Source organism: Zosterops lateralis, assembly GCF_965231275.1.
Source record: "Zosterops lateralis genome assembly, chromosome: 15".
Classification (NCBI taxonomy): domain Eukaryota; kingdom Metazoa; phylum Chordata; class Aves; order Passeriformes; family Zosteropidae; genus Zosterops; species Zosterops lateralis.
The window spans coordinates 10,668,424-10,684,921 of NC_139775.1; the positions used below are offsets into that span (position 1 = coordinate 10,668,424).

The 16,498-nt window shown below is 41.2% G+C and overlaps 1 protein-coding gene across 2 annotated transcripts in view; it reads left to right on the plus strand.

The window, feature by feature from the left end:
- GRIN2A (glutamate ionotropic receptor NMDA type subunit 2A) overlaps positions 1-16,498 on the plus strand; it is a gene marked incomplete at its 5' end in the record, with an annotated part of 159,509 nt that overhangs the window by 96,853 nt on the left and 46,158 nt on the right. For both annotated transcript variants that reach the window (XM_083872644.1, XM_083872645.1), the window contains 4 exons: positions 4,687-4,801; positions 13,677-13,882; positions 15,563-15,731; positions 15,851-16,004. In XM_083872644.1, the coding sequence (XP_083728770.1) occupies positions 4,687-4,801; positions 13,677-13,882; positions 15,563-15,731; positions 15,851-16,004 (644 nt within the window). The remainder of the gene's footprint in view (positions 1-4,686; positions 4,802-13,676; positions 13,883-15,562; positions 15,732-15,850; positions 16,005-16,498) is intronic.

Here is a 16,498-nt window from a genome sequence, read left to right on the forward strand (position 1 = left end):
TTGTTTAATAGGGTTCTACTGCAGATGTATTTCTATATGTACTTCACTCATTATATATTCTACATTTAGCATTTTTTTTTATTTAATTTTATGGAGGAAATCTGTTTCTTAATGATAAATAATGTGTCTTGGGGTTTGTACTGATAATTATCATTCAAATGTCATGGTTGAATCATAGTAAGGAAGTTCAGAAGTTCAGAGCCTCAACAAGATAGAGAAGAAAAGACAAAATCTGGATTCACTCCTGCTTTTTTAGGTGTGAGGCTGAGTGAATGCCAAGCCCAGACAGACTGGCTGTCTAGGTTATTAAAATGGTTGGGTTTATACTATTTGCAGAAAAGATAAATATCACCAGATAACTTGTTGGTTTTGAGGCATTTAATCTGCTTTAAATCTCAGTTTGGAAATTCCTTTTTTTTGGGAGAGAAGAGGGAGATTTCTCTTATCCAATGTCTTTTTCCCCAAGTCTCTGCTGCTTCTTTCTCTTCATTGCCTGCAGTTGTCAGAGATGTGAAACATTGCCCCACCATGAAGAAGACAGTAAATAAAAAATGATAGTCCCTGATGATGGCACCTGGGGAGTTTATCAAGTTCGATTATCTCCTCTGAGGGCAGGAAATGTAGATCTGAGCTCATGGGAGAGAGGAGTCCTGTGGTCTTTCTGCTCCCTGCCCAGTCAGGCTCTGTGCTTTGTTTTACAGGTCTGGGGACTAAGTTCTCTCCTTAGAAGTGACACATTTTCATTAATGCCTCTGCCTTACCCATTCTACTTTTCCCAGCTGCTGGTGTGTTTGGGAGCTGCATTCCAGGTGAATTTCACACTAATTATAAACAAGGCTGTTACTGCAGAGCTGCCTTGTGTTCCTGAGCACTCCTGGAGGGTCTCGTGGGACACAGGTGGGTGGGCAGGAGGGTGTCCATGCTGGGGAGGTGAATTGTTGTGAGGATGCTCCTCCCTGGCATCCCAGAGAGAGCACGGGGAGGGTGCAGAGGCTCCACAGGTGGCATCACAGCTGCCTCTGTGTAATGGATGGTTCTGCTTTGTTTCCATCCTGTCCTCGTTGGCTTTCTCACATTGCTCTGAGTCTCCAAAACCAGGGCTAGGGTTGATCTTTGGAACAAAGTGACCTTAATAATTTACGTAAGGTTGTGTTCTTTTCCTTAAAATAATGCCCAACACAGAATCCACTAAGCCTTCTTGGCTTTGTTCTCAAATCCTTGGGTTTGTTCGGAGAACTCTTGTGTATCTTGCATAGACATATATATGGTAACCTCAAAAGAAATGCCATAGCCTGCAAACACTGCTTTTTATACCATAGAAGTAGAAAACCTCCAAGATTCTGCTCCAGGATTTCAACTGTTTTCATCCAATATAGGAAATCCTTAACAAGCACTCAGGGATAGGGAAGTCCATGTCTCCTGTGAGGAGTCTGGCCAGAAAGGGGCCTCTGTGTCAGCAGTATTGTATCCAAGGAAATGGTGTTCTGAAAACTGAGCTCTGATCCCTTTGGCAAAGTCTTCACCCATTTGTTAATGAAATTAGAGTCAATGAAGTTGTGATACTGTTATTAGAGGGTAAGAAACCCCAGCTTTTTCAGTGTGTTCTGGCTTCCTGGATAAAGTTAGAATTTTGGAAGAGATAAATATTGTGGTTTTGGTATTAATCTGAAGCTCTGTGTGAACTACTTGATCTTTCTGAGTCTTATAAAAATAAAGTTGGGAACCTTGAGAGAAGTTTGTAACCTGGGTGCTTCAAAGGCTCGCTGTGAATATGACAGCAAAAGTGTTCTGCAGTGGTGTTCCAACACTTCTCAGTTTTGTTGAGGAAGGTGACAAGCAAAAAAGAATTGTATAAATGTTTAAAAGTGTTTAAAAAAATGTAGTTAAAGTTTGATTCTTTGCATGATAAAAAACCAGTTTTGGATTCCATGTGAGACTAGCTTAACTTCTGTCAGAAAAAAAGGTGCCATTTTGATGTATGTATCACCTGGGGAATCTTACAAATTTCAGTTTGTAAAAGTTAATTAAGACTTCAGTGTCATAAGACCATCACAAGGCCTTGTGCTATCGTGCCTTTGCAAAGGCTGTAGCATTAATGAGGAATGAAAACAGATTAACTACAAATCCAAGGTGTGTTGCTAGCTGCCCTCTCAAAGTAACGAGTTCAAATAACTAAACACCTCATTTAGTTAAGAACAGCAATTTGCATTTCCAAAACCACTTCAGAAATATATTTTATCCAATTCAGAAGCCAAAGACCTCTTGCACAGAATTAACCTTGGGTAAACTTAAAACTCTATAAGAATAACATAATATAAATTCTTCACAGCGTTATTCCTAACCAGGTACAGACAAGCACTTGGTTGTTTTTTGTAGGACAAGCAGTTTGGGATTGTGGCCAGTAAAAGCAGAGCAGGACTTCTGTCCTTTGCAGAGGAAAAATGACAATTCAAAAGTTGAGTGTAGGTTGTAGGCATTGATTTCTGGAGAACACAGGCAGCTGATGAATTTTGTACAGAAGAATGTGCTTGGGGAAACAAGAATCTCTTTGAAGTTCTTTTTTATTGCTGCAGTGTGAGAATCTGGAGTAGCTCAGAGTGCGTCACTCATGGATACCTCTGTATCCGGAGCAGAGAATACAATTTAAAGAGACTTTTCAGATCAGGGAATTAAAAAAAAAAAACAAACAAAACAAAAACCAAACCACAATTAAAAGGAAAAAAAAAAACCTTGCAAAATGTGTTTCTTTACTTAATGGCTGGTAAATTCACATGATTTAAAAATATACACCAGGTTTAATTTTTCACTTTAGAGTTGTGGTTCATATTAGTCTTTTTGGAACACTTGAGCTTCAGCACTGCATCTTGTGATGGCCGTTGACTAGCTTCCAGGCTGGGACATTTGCATATTAATCCCAAAATATGATGAGGAGTGTTTGAAGCTGGGGGTGGTGATCGTACAGAACTCCATTAAGGAAGAGTTCAGCTCCAGTCCAGTCACCATTTGCTGTGTGGTTGAAAACCCAGGTGAGCACAGAAGCCTGATGGAGCACAGGTGTGTGTTTGGGCTCCAGCCCTTAGGAGGGGACACAAGGCTTGGCTTTCAGTGAAATGAGGTGGTTTCTGCCTGGCCTTGCCAGGTGATGTGTTCATTTTGAGGGATGTGAATTGGGAGAGGGTGCAGAAATGCAAATGCAAGTATTGCCTCTTTTCACAGCACATCCTTGATTTCCCCTTGTGCTCACTTCCTGGGCATTTCACTCCCTGGGTCACAGTGGTTTTCAGCACTGAGTGAATGTTGTGCTGGTTCCTTACATGTGTGCACAAGTAAATCCTGTTTGGTGCTTTGCTGCCTCTCAAGGTGGCAAACGAGGTTTTTCTTCCTGAGCAAGATCTTTCACTGTTGGATGAAAAATGGAATATATGGGAAAACAGTTCAACTGAACAGCAAAGTTCTGTCAAGGGGAAAATTTTCACACTGGAAGTCTGTCATGAAATGTGAGTTACTACGATGGGTGAATTTACAAATTGCTGTCAAACTGGTGCTGAATGATGTTACTATGGCTGTTCAGGGTAGTGCACATTTAATTAATAACTGTTATGATACAATGCCATTATTTCTTCTGGGTCTATGTATGTTTATTTAGTGTGCTCCTGCTACTGGGATTTTCAGGCAGCTGTGTCAGTACAGAGCCTTCTCCTTTGGATCTGGAGCTGAGGAATTTTGTCTATGTCACATTCCCCAGGAGATTGTGCTGCTGCTAGTGGATGGACATCTGCACTCCTGTCTGCATCACTCTTGGGCTGAATTTCTTTCAATTAAGTACACTGAGAATTCAGAGCAATTCAATGTGAATAACTTCAGACCACAGAGATGGGCTGGGGGGTGTATTGTCTTCTTCCCAAGACTTTGAATTGCAGTTGTACCTCTTACTGTGGTGTAGCTCTGTCAGCTTTACACTAACAGTGTGGAGTTTTGATTCTTTTCAACAAAATATTAAAATTTCTCATTCTTTTGTGTTTTATTTTGTGTTCCTCTATTTTTTCCTTATTAAAAATGCTAATTAATTCATATATCTTTTGAAAACTGTTGAAAATTAAGCTAAATACAAAAGAATAAAAACATAAATCCTTTTTCTTTTGAAATTACTGAACTGAATATTTACCAACACCTTCAAAGCTTTTATGTCTGGTTTTGGCATTAGTGGAATTCATCCTCTTGTCACAAAAACTGTGTGTAGCTACAGGTTTGGGAAGAGCTGACAGCACTCCTGGAGGTCTGAACAAGGGAAGACAGATCAGAAACACTTTGCTCTGACTCAGTGGCACAATAGTACAGTGTTACACACAGAGGTGATGTGGGTTTGTTTAAAATGTTCCTCCTGGTGAGTTTGTGCAAAGCGCCAAAGGTTATTCAGGGAGGGGAGAGATAAATCATATATAATGTGAAAGCTATTAAAAATGATGTTGGCATTATAATTCATACACCAACAATATTTTCCTTTGTCTTGAGCCATGAACTGCCTTGAAATGCTCTGAGTCCCCATGCTGGAAGCACAGGCCTCCCACAGCACTGGGGGTTTGGTGCACGGATTTAATCAGCGGTTCTGGTGGCTGCACTCGCTGCTCATTAACTGCTGGACAGCCCATTAATTTTTCAATGAACTTTTCCTTCCTTGCCTTCCAGGTTTATGATGAATGTGACGTGGGAAGGCAGAGATTTGTCCTTCACAGCAGATGGTTACCAGGCACACCCCAGGCTGGTGGTGATCGTGCTGAACAACGAGCGGGAGTGGGAGAAGGTGAGCGCGGCTCCAGCGGGTGCTGGGGACCAGGGGGGATTAATGTCACCTCTCAGTGGTTCTGCTTTGTCACAGCTCCTCAGAAGAGACAGTTTCACACCATCCTGAGTATATCTGATGAGTTTTTAGCAGATCAGCGAAGAAAAGCCACGTGGATTTCAGATTTCTGTGAAACGCACCTTGCGTTTCCAGTTCTTCTTAACATTTCATAAAGTAAAATGGAATAACTGAAAAATGTCCAAAAGCTTGGCTCTCAGCTGCTTGAATTTGGATGGATTTTTATATCTTGACAATTCCAATCCTTTTATTTGCTTGATTTTCTCTTTTTTGGCAGATTTTAGCACACTTAAAAAAACCCTGAAACTGTGAAGTTCCTGTTAAATTGGAGAATAATTCTGTAAATGTTTGCCTAAAAAATTCAGAATTTTGACTAGTCCAGGTATACAAGTGATCCCCATACACTTCTATACAGACTAGAAGGAAAAATGTCTTAACATCAGTGTTAATCATATATGCAAGTAATAAATGAAAAAGTTTATCACAAGCATCTTTTCTTTAAAACTCCAGTCCCAGCCTGTGATTGTTTTGGCTCTGAATTTTGCAGGCTTTGCCCCTATGTTTTAAAAACTTGTTTTAAGTAACTGTTTTTAATGTAAGACTGTAGGAAAACATACATCTATATCATCCACCAGTTTTATTTTAAATTCATGGAACGTGATTCTGCATTATCTAAATTGCTGCTGAAATTTATGTACTCTTTTCGTTATAGTTTTAAAAAACGCGTTAAATCAACTTAAAACTCCAGTTTCTAAGACTACAAGACTCTACATGATGATGAATAATAATGACAAAATCAGAATTACTGAAGGACATCTCAATAAATATGCTAGTCATGCAGAAACACAGAGAGTAGTCCTAGATTATGCTGTGTATTTCGTTATGTTCATTTGATGCAAATTTAATTCTCTGGATAAATTTAATCCTCTCCAAATGTGTCAATCTGAATCTTTGGAGGAATCATTTGCTCACTAACTGTTATGAAAATTTCTTACCCTATTTTAAAATTCTTCAACAGTCTGCATATCATATATAATGTTCTGGAAAAAATGTTATACTGCTGGGGGAGTATTATTAGTATGAGGTGCCAAAGGAAGAAAATGCTCAAAGAGGCAGCCAACAATGCTTATGCTAAAATAATTGCATACATTTTGTACCTTGAAACTTCTCTAAAGAGACCATTCAAAGGACGAGGAGAGAGGGGTTTAATGTTTTTAAAAAATGAGCTAACACCAGCAAAGAAATACTGGATATATGAGCCAACATTCTTCCTAAGAAATAACTGGAGCCTGTTGTAACAGGAAGGAGGGTTTGGGGTGGGTTATGCTGTGCCTGCCCGTGGTTATGGGGCAGCAGTGCCCACTCCACCTGCAGTGCTGGGCTGAGGGCTCTCTCAGGCTGATCCTTTGTCTGTGTAAATCCCTTCCTGCTCATGGTCAGGTTCGAGGGGCTTCTAGGAGAAGAACAGAACAGAAGTGTGTGTATGTGATGGTGTGTGGCTCTGCTCTGGAGCCCTGCTGGCAGCAGTGAGGTGAGCTGTGAGGGCAGGGCAGCTCTGGTGGCTGCTGCTCCAGCACTGGTCTATGGGAAGGGGGCCAGGTTTAATTAGGAATTATGTCAGGGGGGAGAAGGGGAAGGCGGCCAAGAACGCTCTGTCACCACCAGACTGACTCTCCTGACCACAGGCTGATCCCTGCCTCTGTGGATGAGGACAAATAAACTGACTAATCAATTATCCTGGCAAGCTGGACGTAGCTCTGGGCTGTCTGGGGACACCCCACATCTCTCCAGCAGAGTGTCACTGTGCACTTCAGCTCCATTGACTTGGAGATTGAGAAGGCCCTTCCTTTCCACATGGTTTATTTGAGCAGCTCTCCAGTGTCTCTCCATGTTCTCTCCAAGTTGCACGTTTTACCCCTTCTCTCTTAGGCAATTTCTTTCCTCTTGTTTCTTTCTCCTTGAGCTGTTTTGCTCAGTTTCAAAACTGTCAAAGTTACTCATCTGAGATCTAACATTTGCTGCTCTGAGTTTCCAGACAGGCACGTGCTTCTCCTTTCTCTTACAGTGTAGCAGGGACTATCACAGAATGGTTTTATCGAAATCTTATTAAATATCCTCAATCCTAGATGGAAAAAGTCAAGTCTTAGTATCTAATTAAATAATTTACTCATGTGAAAAAATGACAATGCAACAGCCTGTTAATCCTCATAATGTAACTAATGTACATACTGCAAGTAGCTACTTCATTATTTATGTGGAAAGTGTAATTGTGGTTTATGTGAAAATTTTTTTACCTAGTATTCTCCTGAAAATTTAAGATTTATTATTAAAACCAATTTTTTTTTGGTTTTAATATGTTTTTATTCAAATACAATTTTTCCTTGCTTTCAGAATTGATATCTGAAATTGATACTTCACTGAAAGCTCGAGGTTATACACAAGTCATTCAGCCATAGCTGGAGAGCATATATCTCACCCCTTGGAAATGAAGTTATTTTTTCTTTCCAAGTGACTCAGTATTGAAACTCTGAGGTGCTAACTTCACATGTAAATGGGGTTGACTGAGGGGTTTGTCCCATATCAGATGCTGAAGAAAGCTTGAAGTAACGATAATAGTTTGAAGACTGAAAAATCACTTTTTGGGCATGTTTCACAGGCATCCAGCAAGATATTTTGACAGATCCTAAAGCAGCTACTCAAACTTCTGACACCAACATTCATATTCTTGCTGCTGAACTTGACAGGCAAAGGGGATGCTGTTCTCAAGCAGGAGATTTTTAAGAAGACAAGCTTAATGTGCTTGTTAAAGTGAAACTTGATAAATTTACCAGAGCTAACTGTGTTGTCCAAATATCACCAAAGTGCTGCAGTATCACTGTGCTGGTGTTCAACAACCCTCAGAGGTTCAGCAGCCTCAGCTGCAGCTCCCCTGTTCATGTTACCTCAGAGAGGTGGGACCTGCATGTCTCACCTGGCCCATCAACTTCACTGAGCTGCCAGCTTCACAGTCTGCTAGTCTGGCTTTTTGCTTTTTTTTTTTTTTTTTGGAATATATTTTTTAATGTGGAAATAAACCAATCCAATATTAAACTCATATACTAAAATGTGATTAGCAGTGGCAAAAGTAGTCAGTTTAATTAGCAGTGCGTATTGCATATTTTAGGTGAGGTGGGGAAGACTTATTTAAAGATGAGTGTGTGAGTGACATGTGTAAAGATGACTTCCAGGGTAAAAACAATTTTTGCTGATGCTCCAGCTAGCTACAGATAAAATTACCATGGTGGTCTGTATTCTGGGTGAGTTTGTGTACTACCTGGCACAATTGCTAATGAAACACCACTGCAAGAACTATTACTTACAGCCAGGTTTATTCTCAACAGAGCCTGTCATCTTTAACTTTCTACTGATGCAGGATTTAATGCAGTATTTGATTTTTCTCTGATGAAGTAGCATATGCCAGGCTTACAAGCTCTGTGTGGGGTTGTACACATTTGTATCTAAGTAGGAAGGAGTGGGCAGAGGGTGCATGATTCCTGCCTGGAATAAATGAACCAAGGTCTTCACGGAGAGCTCCATCTGGCTACCAACATCCACCATCACGTAGCCCAGAAAAGAGCTCCTGGATCTCACTGTGGAGATGACTTCACTGGGCAGGAGCTGAGAAACCCAATGCTCAGGCAGATCTCTGACAGAGCTTTTTGTCAGTACTGTGGGGATAAAAAAATCAGTGAGGTGCTCCCTGGTAATTTCTTGTGAAATCTCAACTGATTTTAGCGAGGGTCGTGACAGCTGAGGGATCCTCGTGTCTCATGATAGATGTTCCCTAACACTTGTGAGGAAATGCAGATATTTTAACTGGAACAGATGAAATTGCCTGAGCTAATCATCTGTTTGCTGGGGTATCTTTTGTCAGTAGCTCTGTGTTGTAATGTGATATATTATTTTTGCCCACAGCAGAAGCAGCAGCGTGCTCTTCAACATCTGTTGGGTTGTCATTCCCTGTATTCCATCCTTGTTGTTTTGTGTATTTAGTCTTCCTGTAAATATGCCTATCCTGACACTTACTGTCAGCTGAAAATTGCATATTGTTTCTGTTTCAGTGAGCTTTTGCCTAGCCTAAAGGCCTTTCCTTTGACCTTTACTCTGCTGAATTGTTTGAATTGTACCAACTATTATGCACCATTTCTTAAATCATGTATTCCCAAGGAGCATCCCACCTCTCTGCTGCTGTAAAGGAATCATGACTCCCATGGCAAGCAGAGGTGGCGTGTTTTGCCCCTGTTCTTCACACCTATATATTGGGGAACAGGAAGACTCTGAGGGCAGCTCTCCCTCTCTGAAGGTAAAGGTATGTCTGGGCATTTCTGCAGAGCTGTAAGGTCTTCACTGAGTGCAGAGGTGACAAAAAAATCTTCCCCCACTGGGAGGTGGAAGGAGCTGTCAATTTGTTCAGCTCCCTTCCTTTTTAATGACATAATCACCTCTTAAAATGGCTTCTCTGGCATGAGTCTGAACTCTGGCACTGCAACAGAGTTATCTGGGATGTTGCTCAGAACCAAAACTGTACCAACCCCTGAGGATTTGGTGACTGCTAATTAATAATTCCATATTGAAAAATGAGGCTGCAGGAGGTGGTAGCTTTTCTTTCTCCTCCTGGGTCCTGTGTTTTCCTTGGAGCCCTGCTGGTCACAGGGCTGGTGCCTTCCTGATGGCGTCAGCAGCAGCCATGAGGGAAGAGCAGGACATTTGCATTCCCCATATGAGATTTTGCAGCAAATTTTGAAAAACTTCAAAGTCTTCAAATGGATGTCTTCAAAGCATTCAGGACTGTAAAACACTTCTTATTAATAAGACATGGAGCTGCTCACATCATATTTTGTCATTTAAATTTAGAGCGCCCTTGTGAAATATGGACCTTCAGAAACATTAAAGTGACACAAAGGTTTGCAGCAGGGGGTGTACAGCAGATGCTGTGTCTGGAGGAAGGGTTTTGCTCTTGTGCTTTGTTCTGCAGCTGTTATTGCTAACCTGACAAACTCTATTTTAGCTTTTTAGTTATTGATTTAAAGCTTGCCATAGCAGCTCTTCCTTTTAAGTGGAAAAGTGTAATGAAAAAATAGTAGTAAATAGTTTTTCAATAAAGCAAGATGGGCTAGATTTTGTATTTGCTCAGCACTATTTTCTTAACTGGGACAGCTGAAAAAGTATGTTTTACAGTCTATGTGTGTTAAATGTAAAAGGAACATCCTTGAAAATCTTTCTCTTTTGAAAGGTTTGGCTGGGTAGTCCTGGGAGTGCATTTAGTATCCATGTTGTCATGTAACATTTTTTCTTACAAAGGGATGATGAGTGTGTGCTCTGTGCAGTTCCCATCTGCTGGGAGGAGGGTGACAGGGCCAAGGTATTTGTTTGTTTTTGGTGAGATATGCTGGTGTGACAGACTCTCTGTGCCAACACTGGCACACAGGGAGGCTCTGCTCAGGATCTGGCCTTGCTCTTTTTCTCTGGCTTGATGGCCTCTGTGAGGGTGTGTGAGCAGGATTGTGTCAATCATCCTTACATTGTTTGGAGACTCTTTAGGATGCAGCAGGAGGGGACTCTGGGGTACAGCAATGTGTAACTGTGCAGGTCTCTGGCTGCCTTTGGCTGCCACACAGAAACACACCAAAGTCTTCATTATCACTCTCCTTGGCTGCAGCCTTCCAAAGATAACGAGGCTTGCATGAGGTGGTCAAAGCACATGTGCCAGAGCCAGATGTGGGGTGCTTTAGGCAACAGTGGATGGGATGGGATGGGATGAGCACTCTGTGACTGCTAACTCAGTCTGACTTCAAACAAGCTCTTTCATGCTCTCAGCTATTTCCCCTTCCCTTCCTGCATCCTGTAGAGATTAAACCAAAGGGAATATTCTGGACTGCATATGAAGTGGGAGAAGATAGGAAAGAATGTGCAAGGTCAAAAGAAATACAGTGGTTATATGTACCATTGCATGTCTTTACTTGAAGAGGAGTTTTGCACCTACAATAGTGAATCAATGGTTTGATGGGGTAAACCCCATATTTTTAATGTAATTTCCATTCTTTTGGCTGTAAGTGAGGATTTCTATGGTTTGAGACACAATCTGTCCCAACAATGTTTCTACTGCCCTTTTTTCAAGTGAAGGCCACTTTCTGTATTTCTCTGGGATCAAACCCATATTTATTATCAGTATAACTAGGAATGAAAGAAATTTTTCGTAAGTCTTTTGATATTTTGTGGCATTTGTATATGTATATAATACTAATACTAATATAATGGTAAATGTATATGCATACACTTTTTCACAGTTCTGTAAGGGAGCATGTCTGCATTTTTAGTGTGTTACCCTCAGCTTGAATTTTCTTTTTAAAAAAATATTTGGTTTACAGATGCGTACTACCGTGCTTATTACCTCACCACAGCAGTTTCATAGATGCAACTCTCAAAAGAAATTAGCATTTCCCCAGATCCAAGTATTTAAGCATTCTTCCAGATCCAGGTATTTAAATGTGTCTGGTTATATTCTCCTCAGAGCAGTAAAACGGAGTTGCTCCCATTGAAGTAGAAAGAATATCAGAAATGATAATATCAGAATATCATCAACTTTGGTGTTGTTCTTCTGTTAATAACAGCAAAGCAATTCCTGTGCTCTTGACAGGACCTCATTGGGGTGGTTCCTGTTGCTCCCTGTGACAGGGATGCAGATGCTGGGGGTGGCTGGCACAGGGATGTCCCTTTGGGATTAGGGGTGGTTGGCACAGGGATGTCCTTTGGGATCAGGGGTGGCTGGCACAGGGATTTCCCTCAGGATCAGGGGTGGCTGGCACAGGGATGTGCCTCGGGATCAGGGGTGGTTGGCACAGTGATATGCCTTGGGATCAGGGCTGGTTGGCACAGGGATGTCCCTTGGGATCAGAGGTGGCTGGCAAAGGGATGTGCCTTGGGATCTGGAGTGGCTGGCACAGGGATGTCTCTCAGGATCAGGGGTGGTAGGCACAGGGATGTGCCTCAGGATCAGGCTCTGCCTCCTCCCAGCATCCTGCACCAAGTGGTTTGGGAAGGCAGGGCTGCCTCCTGACCACACAAACACCATCACGTTTCCTTCCGATGCTTGGAACAGGCAGACGGTTGGGCACGTTTTCCACTTCTGAAATCCCTCGTATTCCTTGGCACGTTTGCTGTTTGTCTGAGGTCCTGGGCTGGCTGGAATCCTCCCCATCCCAGATGGCCCCTTCCATGTTGTACTCAGGGCTGTGATGACACCGTGTGAGCTCACGTAAGCCAGCACACGCTGCTGTACTGCCACTACACACCATACCTTGACAATTAAACTGGGTTATTTATGGAAACAATAGATTGTTTCCCTCTGTCTCAACTAGCTTCTCTCCGCAAGGCTTTGTCCACTGTGTGTTGGCTAAATTTCGTACTGGAAATGTATATACACAGTAATCATGTATACAATTCCCATTGATTTAAGAATTCCTACTTCCCATGATATTTTGAATTTCCTAATTTAAGTGAGTAGAGATTTGACATTTCTGCCTCCTACATTAAAGTTCAGTAAAACATCTTGACTTATAAACAGCATGGAAAGGAAACTGCAAAGGTCATGTGCTTACAGGCTTCCCTAAATAGAAATGGATCTAAATCATGTTCTTTGGGAATTTTTGTGATTAACTTTCAAGTTTTTAGAAGACTGAACATAGTTTTAATTTCTTTTTCTTAAGGACCTGAGTCTCTTATTGTACTGCTAATTCCCACCATTTTCCTTGCAAAAGAAATATTTTAACAGTCTTATGATTATGTTGTCATTTGTTTAGCTTAAGCAACTCAAGAATTATTAAAATGCATTAGGTTATAAATTATGTGGATTGCTAGCTCATTTATATTATCTGTCATCAGATAAAACATGTAATTAGATTTCTGGATAGAAAGTAGTTAAACAATCTGAGGAGGAAAACACTAGACTCAAAAATATTTAAATCATAAACCTCCTTCTGGTGATCTGGAAATGGAAAGAAATGTGGGTTAATTTAGAAGGGATATTTTATAATAGTAAATAAGCTGGCAATTTTCATGTGCAGTGGGGTTTGCTTTCTTAAATGTACCCAACAGTTGGCAGGATAAAATAGTTATTTCTAATGAGAACTATTTCTAATGGAAATTCTTACTAAATACATGGTTTGGTCTGGCTCCAGTGGAAGCCTGGGTAAAAGCCTTTACAATGGCTTTTCAATGTATAAGAACAGAAGAGTCTTCTCTTTGGGAGGGTACAGACATTGTGATATTTTGGTTATTGGGCAGATGTGTAGATGTGAGTGTGCATTATTAGGGTTTTTGTTTGGGGTTTGTGGGGTTTGGTTGGTTGGTTGATTTTTTTTTTTTTTTAAATAATTTCTTATTACTTCAAAAGGGTTCTGATTACAAACAGAGTATCTGGTTGCTGTTCTGGCTCAAATAGAACGACTAGAATAGAATACAATTGAAAATAGAATTGGCTGAATGTCAAATTTCAGTGCAGGTAACACCAGGTGATAGATCCTGTTAACTGATGATATCCAGTCTGTATAAAACAGTTATCTATTGAAATAATGTTACCTTATTTGTCTTTACCACTGTGCATTTTCTCATTTCATGCAATTACTAATACATTTTAGAGTAATTTTAATAACAAAACCCTAAAACAGCTGTCCTGGCTGTGTAATTCCATGTACCTGTGTCCCAGTCCATTTAACACCGGCTGCCCTTTGTCAAACACCAGCAAGCAGCTCTCAGCAGCCTGTGGCTCTTGGCCTTGCAGGTGGGGAAGTGGGAGAACAACTCCCTGAGCCTGAAGTACTCAGTGTGGCCGAGGTACAGCTCCTTCGCCGACAGCGACCCCGACGACAACCACCTGAGCATTGTCACCCTGGAGGAGGCTCCCTTTGTCATTGTGGAGGATGTGGATCCTCTCATGGAAAGCTGCCAAAAAAACACCGTGCCATGCCGGAAATTTGTCAAGCTTAAGTGAGTAAATACAGAGCATTCCCTTATCTTTTCCTGACTGCAAAATATAGTACTACATTTTCTCACTAATTATTTCTTCCCTTCCCTTCCCTTCCCTTCCCTTCCCTTCCCTTCCCTTCCCTTCCCTTCCCTTCCCTTCCCTTCCCTTCCCTTCCCTTCCCTTCCCTTCCCTTCCCTTCCCTTCCCTTCCCTTCCCTTCCCTTCCCTTCCCTTCCCTTCCCTTCCCTTCCCTTCCCTTCCCTTCCCTTCCCTTCCCTTCCCTTCCCTTCCCTTCCCTTCCCTTCCCTTCCCTTCCCTTCCCTTCCCTTCCCTTCCCTTCCCTTCCCTTCCCTTCCCTTCCCTTCCCTTCCCTTCCCTTCCCTTCCCTTCCCTTCCCTTCCCTTCCCTTCCTCTCCATATCTTTGCCATTCCTTTAGTATTTTGCTTCCTCTTTCCTTTTCCCTTTCCCACATGCACATCCTCCTTTTTAAAAAGTTGAGAGTTTCTGGTTATACACGTGTAAGTCACATTGAGTTATTAACAAGATAGCAAGTTTATAGTAAATTCAAAGTCAATGAGAATCAGCCCTTTTCAGTCACATGGAAGAAGATTGTGTTCCAAAATGGGACTGTTTTAATGAATCCTCTTTGAATTGTTTCCAGTTATGTTGAGATACGCCTGCTTTCATTAGTCTGTAACAATTTGAAAATGTCTCCTAATTAAAATGTAACTTTGTGCTGAAAATTGGTATAGAATAACCTACTCCAGCATAAGATACCACTGTGACTTATCTTCAAGAGAAAAGTCCCCTTCTTTCAGTGCTCCATAACTTTGGAGCAGTCATTAAAAATCAGTGGGAGAGTTTCCACATTTGTCAGTCATGTTTCACCTGCTCCATGCCTTGATCTGTGTATTTATGAACTGAATATTAACAGGAGTTTTACTGAGTAGGTGTGAGGGAATAGGATGCATGTTTCTGAAGATTTCCAGAGGCTGCTAAATGGTTGTGCACATGCTTCCTGGAGTCCAGAGAAATTTTACTGTTTTTACATAACTCTATTTAGTTAAGTTCTAAACTAGTTTTATTTTAATTTTGAATTCTTCCAAAGGCTGTAAGATTTTGCCTTGCCTTCTGAAGATGCTTATACTGAAAGGTTCTAGAGGTCACAAAATGAACATTTCAGAAAGAAAAGATGAAAAGAAAACTTGCATCCTTGCACTTAGAGGCAGCCTGAAGTTCACCTTCTCCAAGTGGAGGGAACGGTGCACTTTGAGAAGATGCATCCATTTCCAGCACGGTGAACTGCTGTGCCTTTTTACAGCTTACATGTTCTTTACTTACTCAATGACATGTAGTCTGATGTCTTGAGAGTAAAAGTAATAAAAATTTAATCTAATCCTAAGAGAGAGATTAGTAAGAGCAGGCAGTGTGTCTTGATGGAGCAGTGCAGTGCGTGAGGCTGGATCCTGGAGTAGAAGGATGTCGTGTGAGGTAACGTTATCTCTGTGTTACGATTAGCAGGAGCTGCAAACACCATACAGCTATAAAAGCATCCTGTGGGTTTTTTTCTCTTGATTCAGAAAAAACGTGGTCACTCAAAAGAGTGGCAAAACATTGTTTCACAGTGTGCTGTATATTGCTGTTGTGCTTCCTCTGTTTTTCCCAGTGGGAATATTTATGTGTGTCTTCTCTGTTGACAGCAACAAAACTAATGAGGGAACTAACGTAAAGAAATGCTGCAAAGGATTCTGCATCGATATCTTGAAGAAGTTGTCTAAAACTGTCAAGTTCACATATGACCTGTACTTGGTGACAAATGGGAAGCATGGCAAAAAAGTCAATAACGTGTGGAATGGAATGATTGGTGAAGTAAGTTCTCTTGTTAGGTGGAAGAGTTCCTAAGTAAGAGCTCGGTGATGTGTGCTGGAGCTCTTCTGGAGGAAGGAGGTGTTCTGTGCTGATCTGTGGGGTGTTCTCCCTGTGATCAGGTGGTGTATCACCGGGCAGTGATGGCTGTGGGCTCTCTCACCATCAACGAGGAGCGCTCGGAGGTCGTTGACTTTTCAGTGCCGTTTGTGGAGACTGGGATCAGTGTCATGGTGTCACGGAGCAACGGCACCGTTTCACCATCTGCTTTTCTAGGTATGAGCTCCAACCCCTCCAGATAACCTCACTGCATTTCTGTAGCGTTTGGTAGATTTAATTGTCTGTTAAGACATGAAGTACATAGACACGTTTCTGTTAAGCTTTGAATTTTACATTAAGAAGTTTGTGCTGTGTTGATGTGCTGGTTAACATGATCATTAACACATGGACACAGTGCTGTTGGTTTTGGATGCTGAAAGTGAAAACCAATGTCAGCATTTTCAGTATGAAAAAAAAATCCTCTAAAATGTTCAGTTAGGAAAATTACACCCTCAGCCCAGGTTCCTTACAAACTAACTTAAGCATGTTAAGCCCATCATAAATTATTAAATATTTTTTTAATATTCACAAAATAATTGAAAAACCCATTGTAGAATCGAAGAGCAACTTCCTTATCTTTAGATATAGTTTCAAGCTAGTTTGGTATCAGCTACCTCTGGCTCCTGAACACCACACTACTGCACTGGAGAGCTGAGTGTTTTTCCCATTGA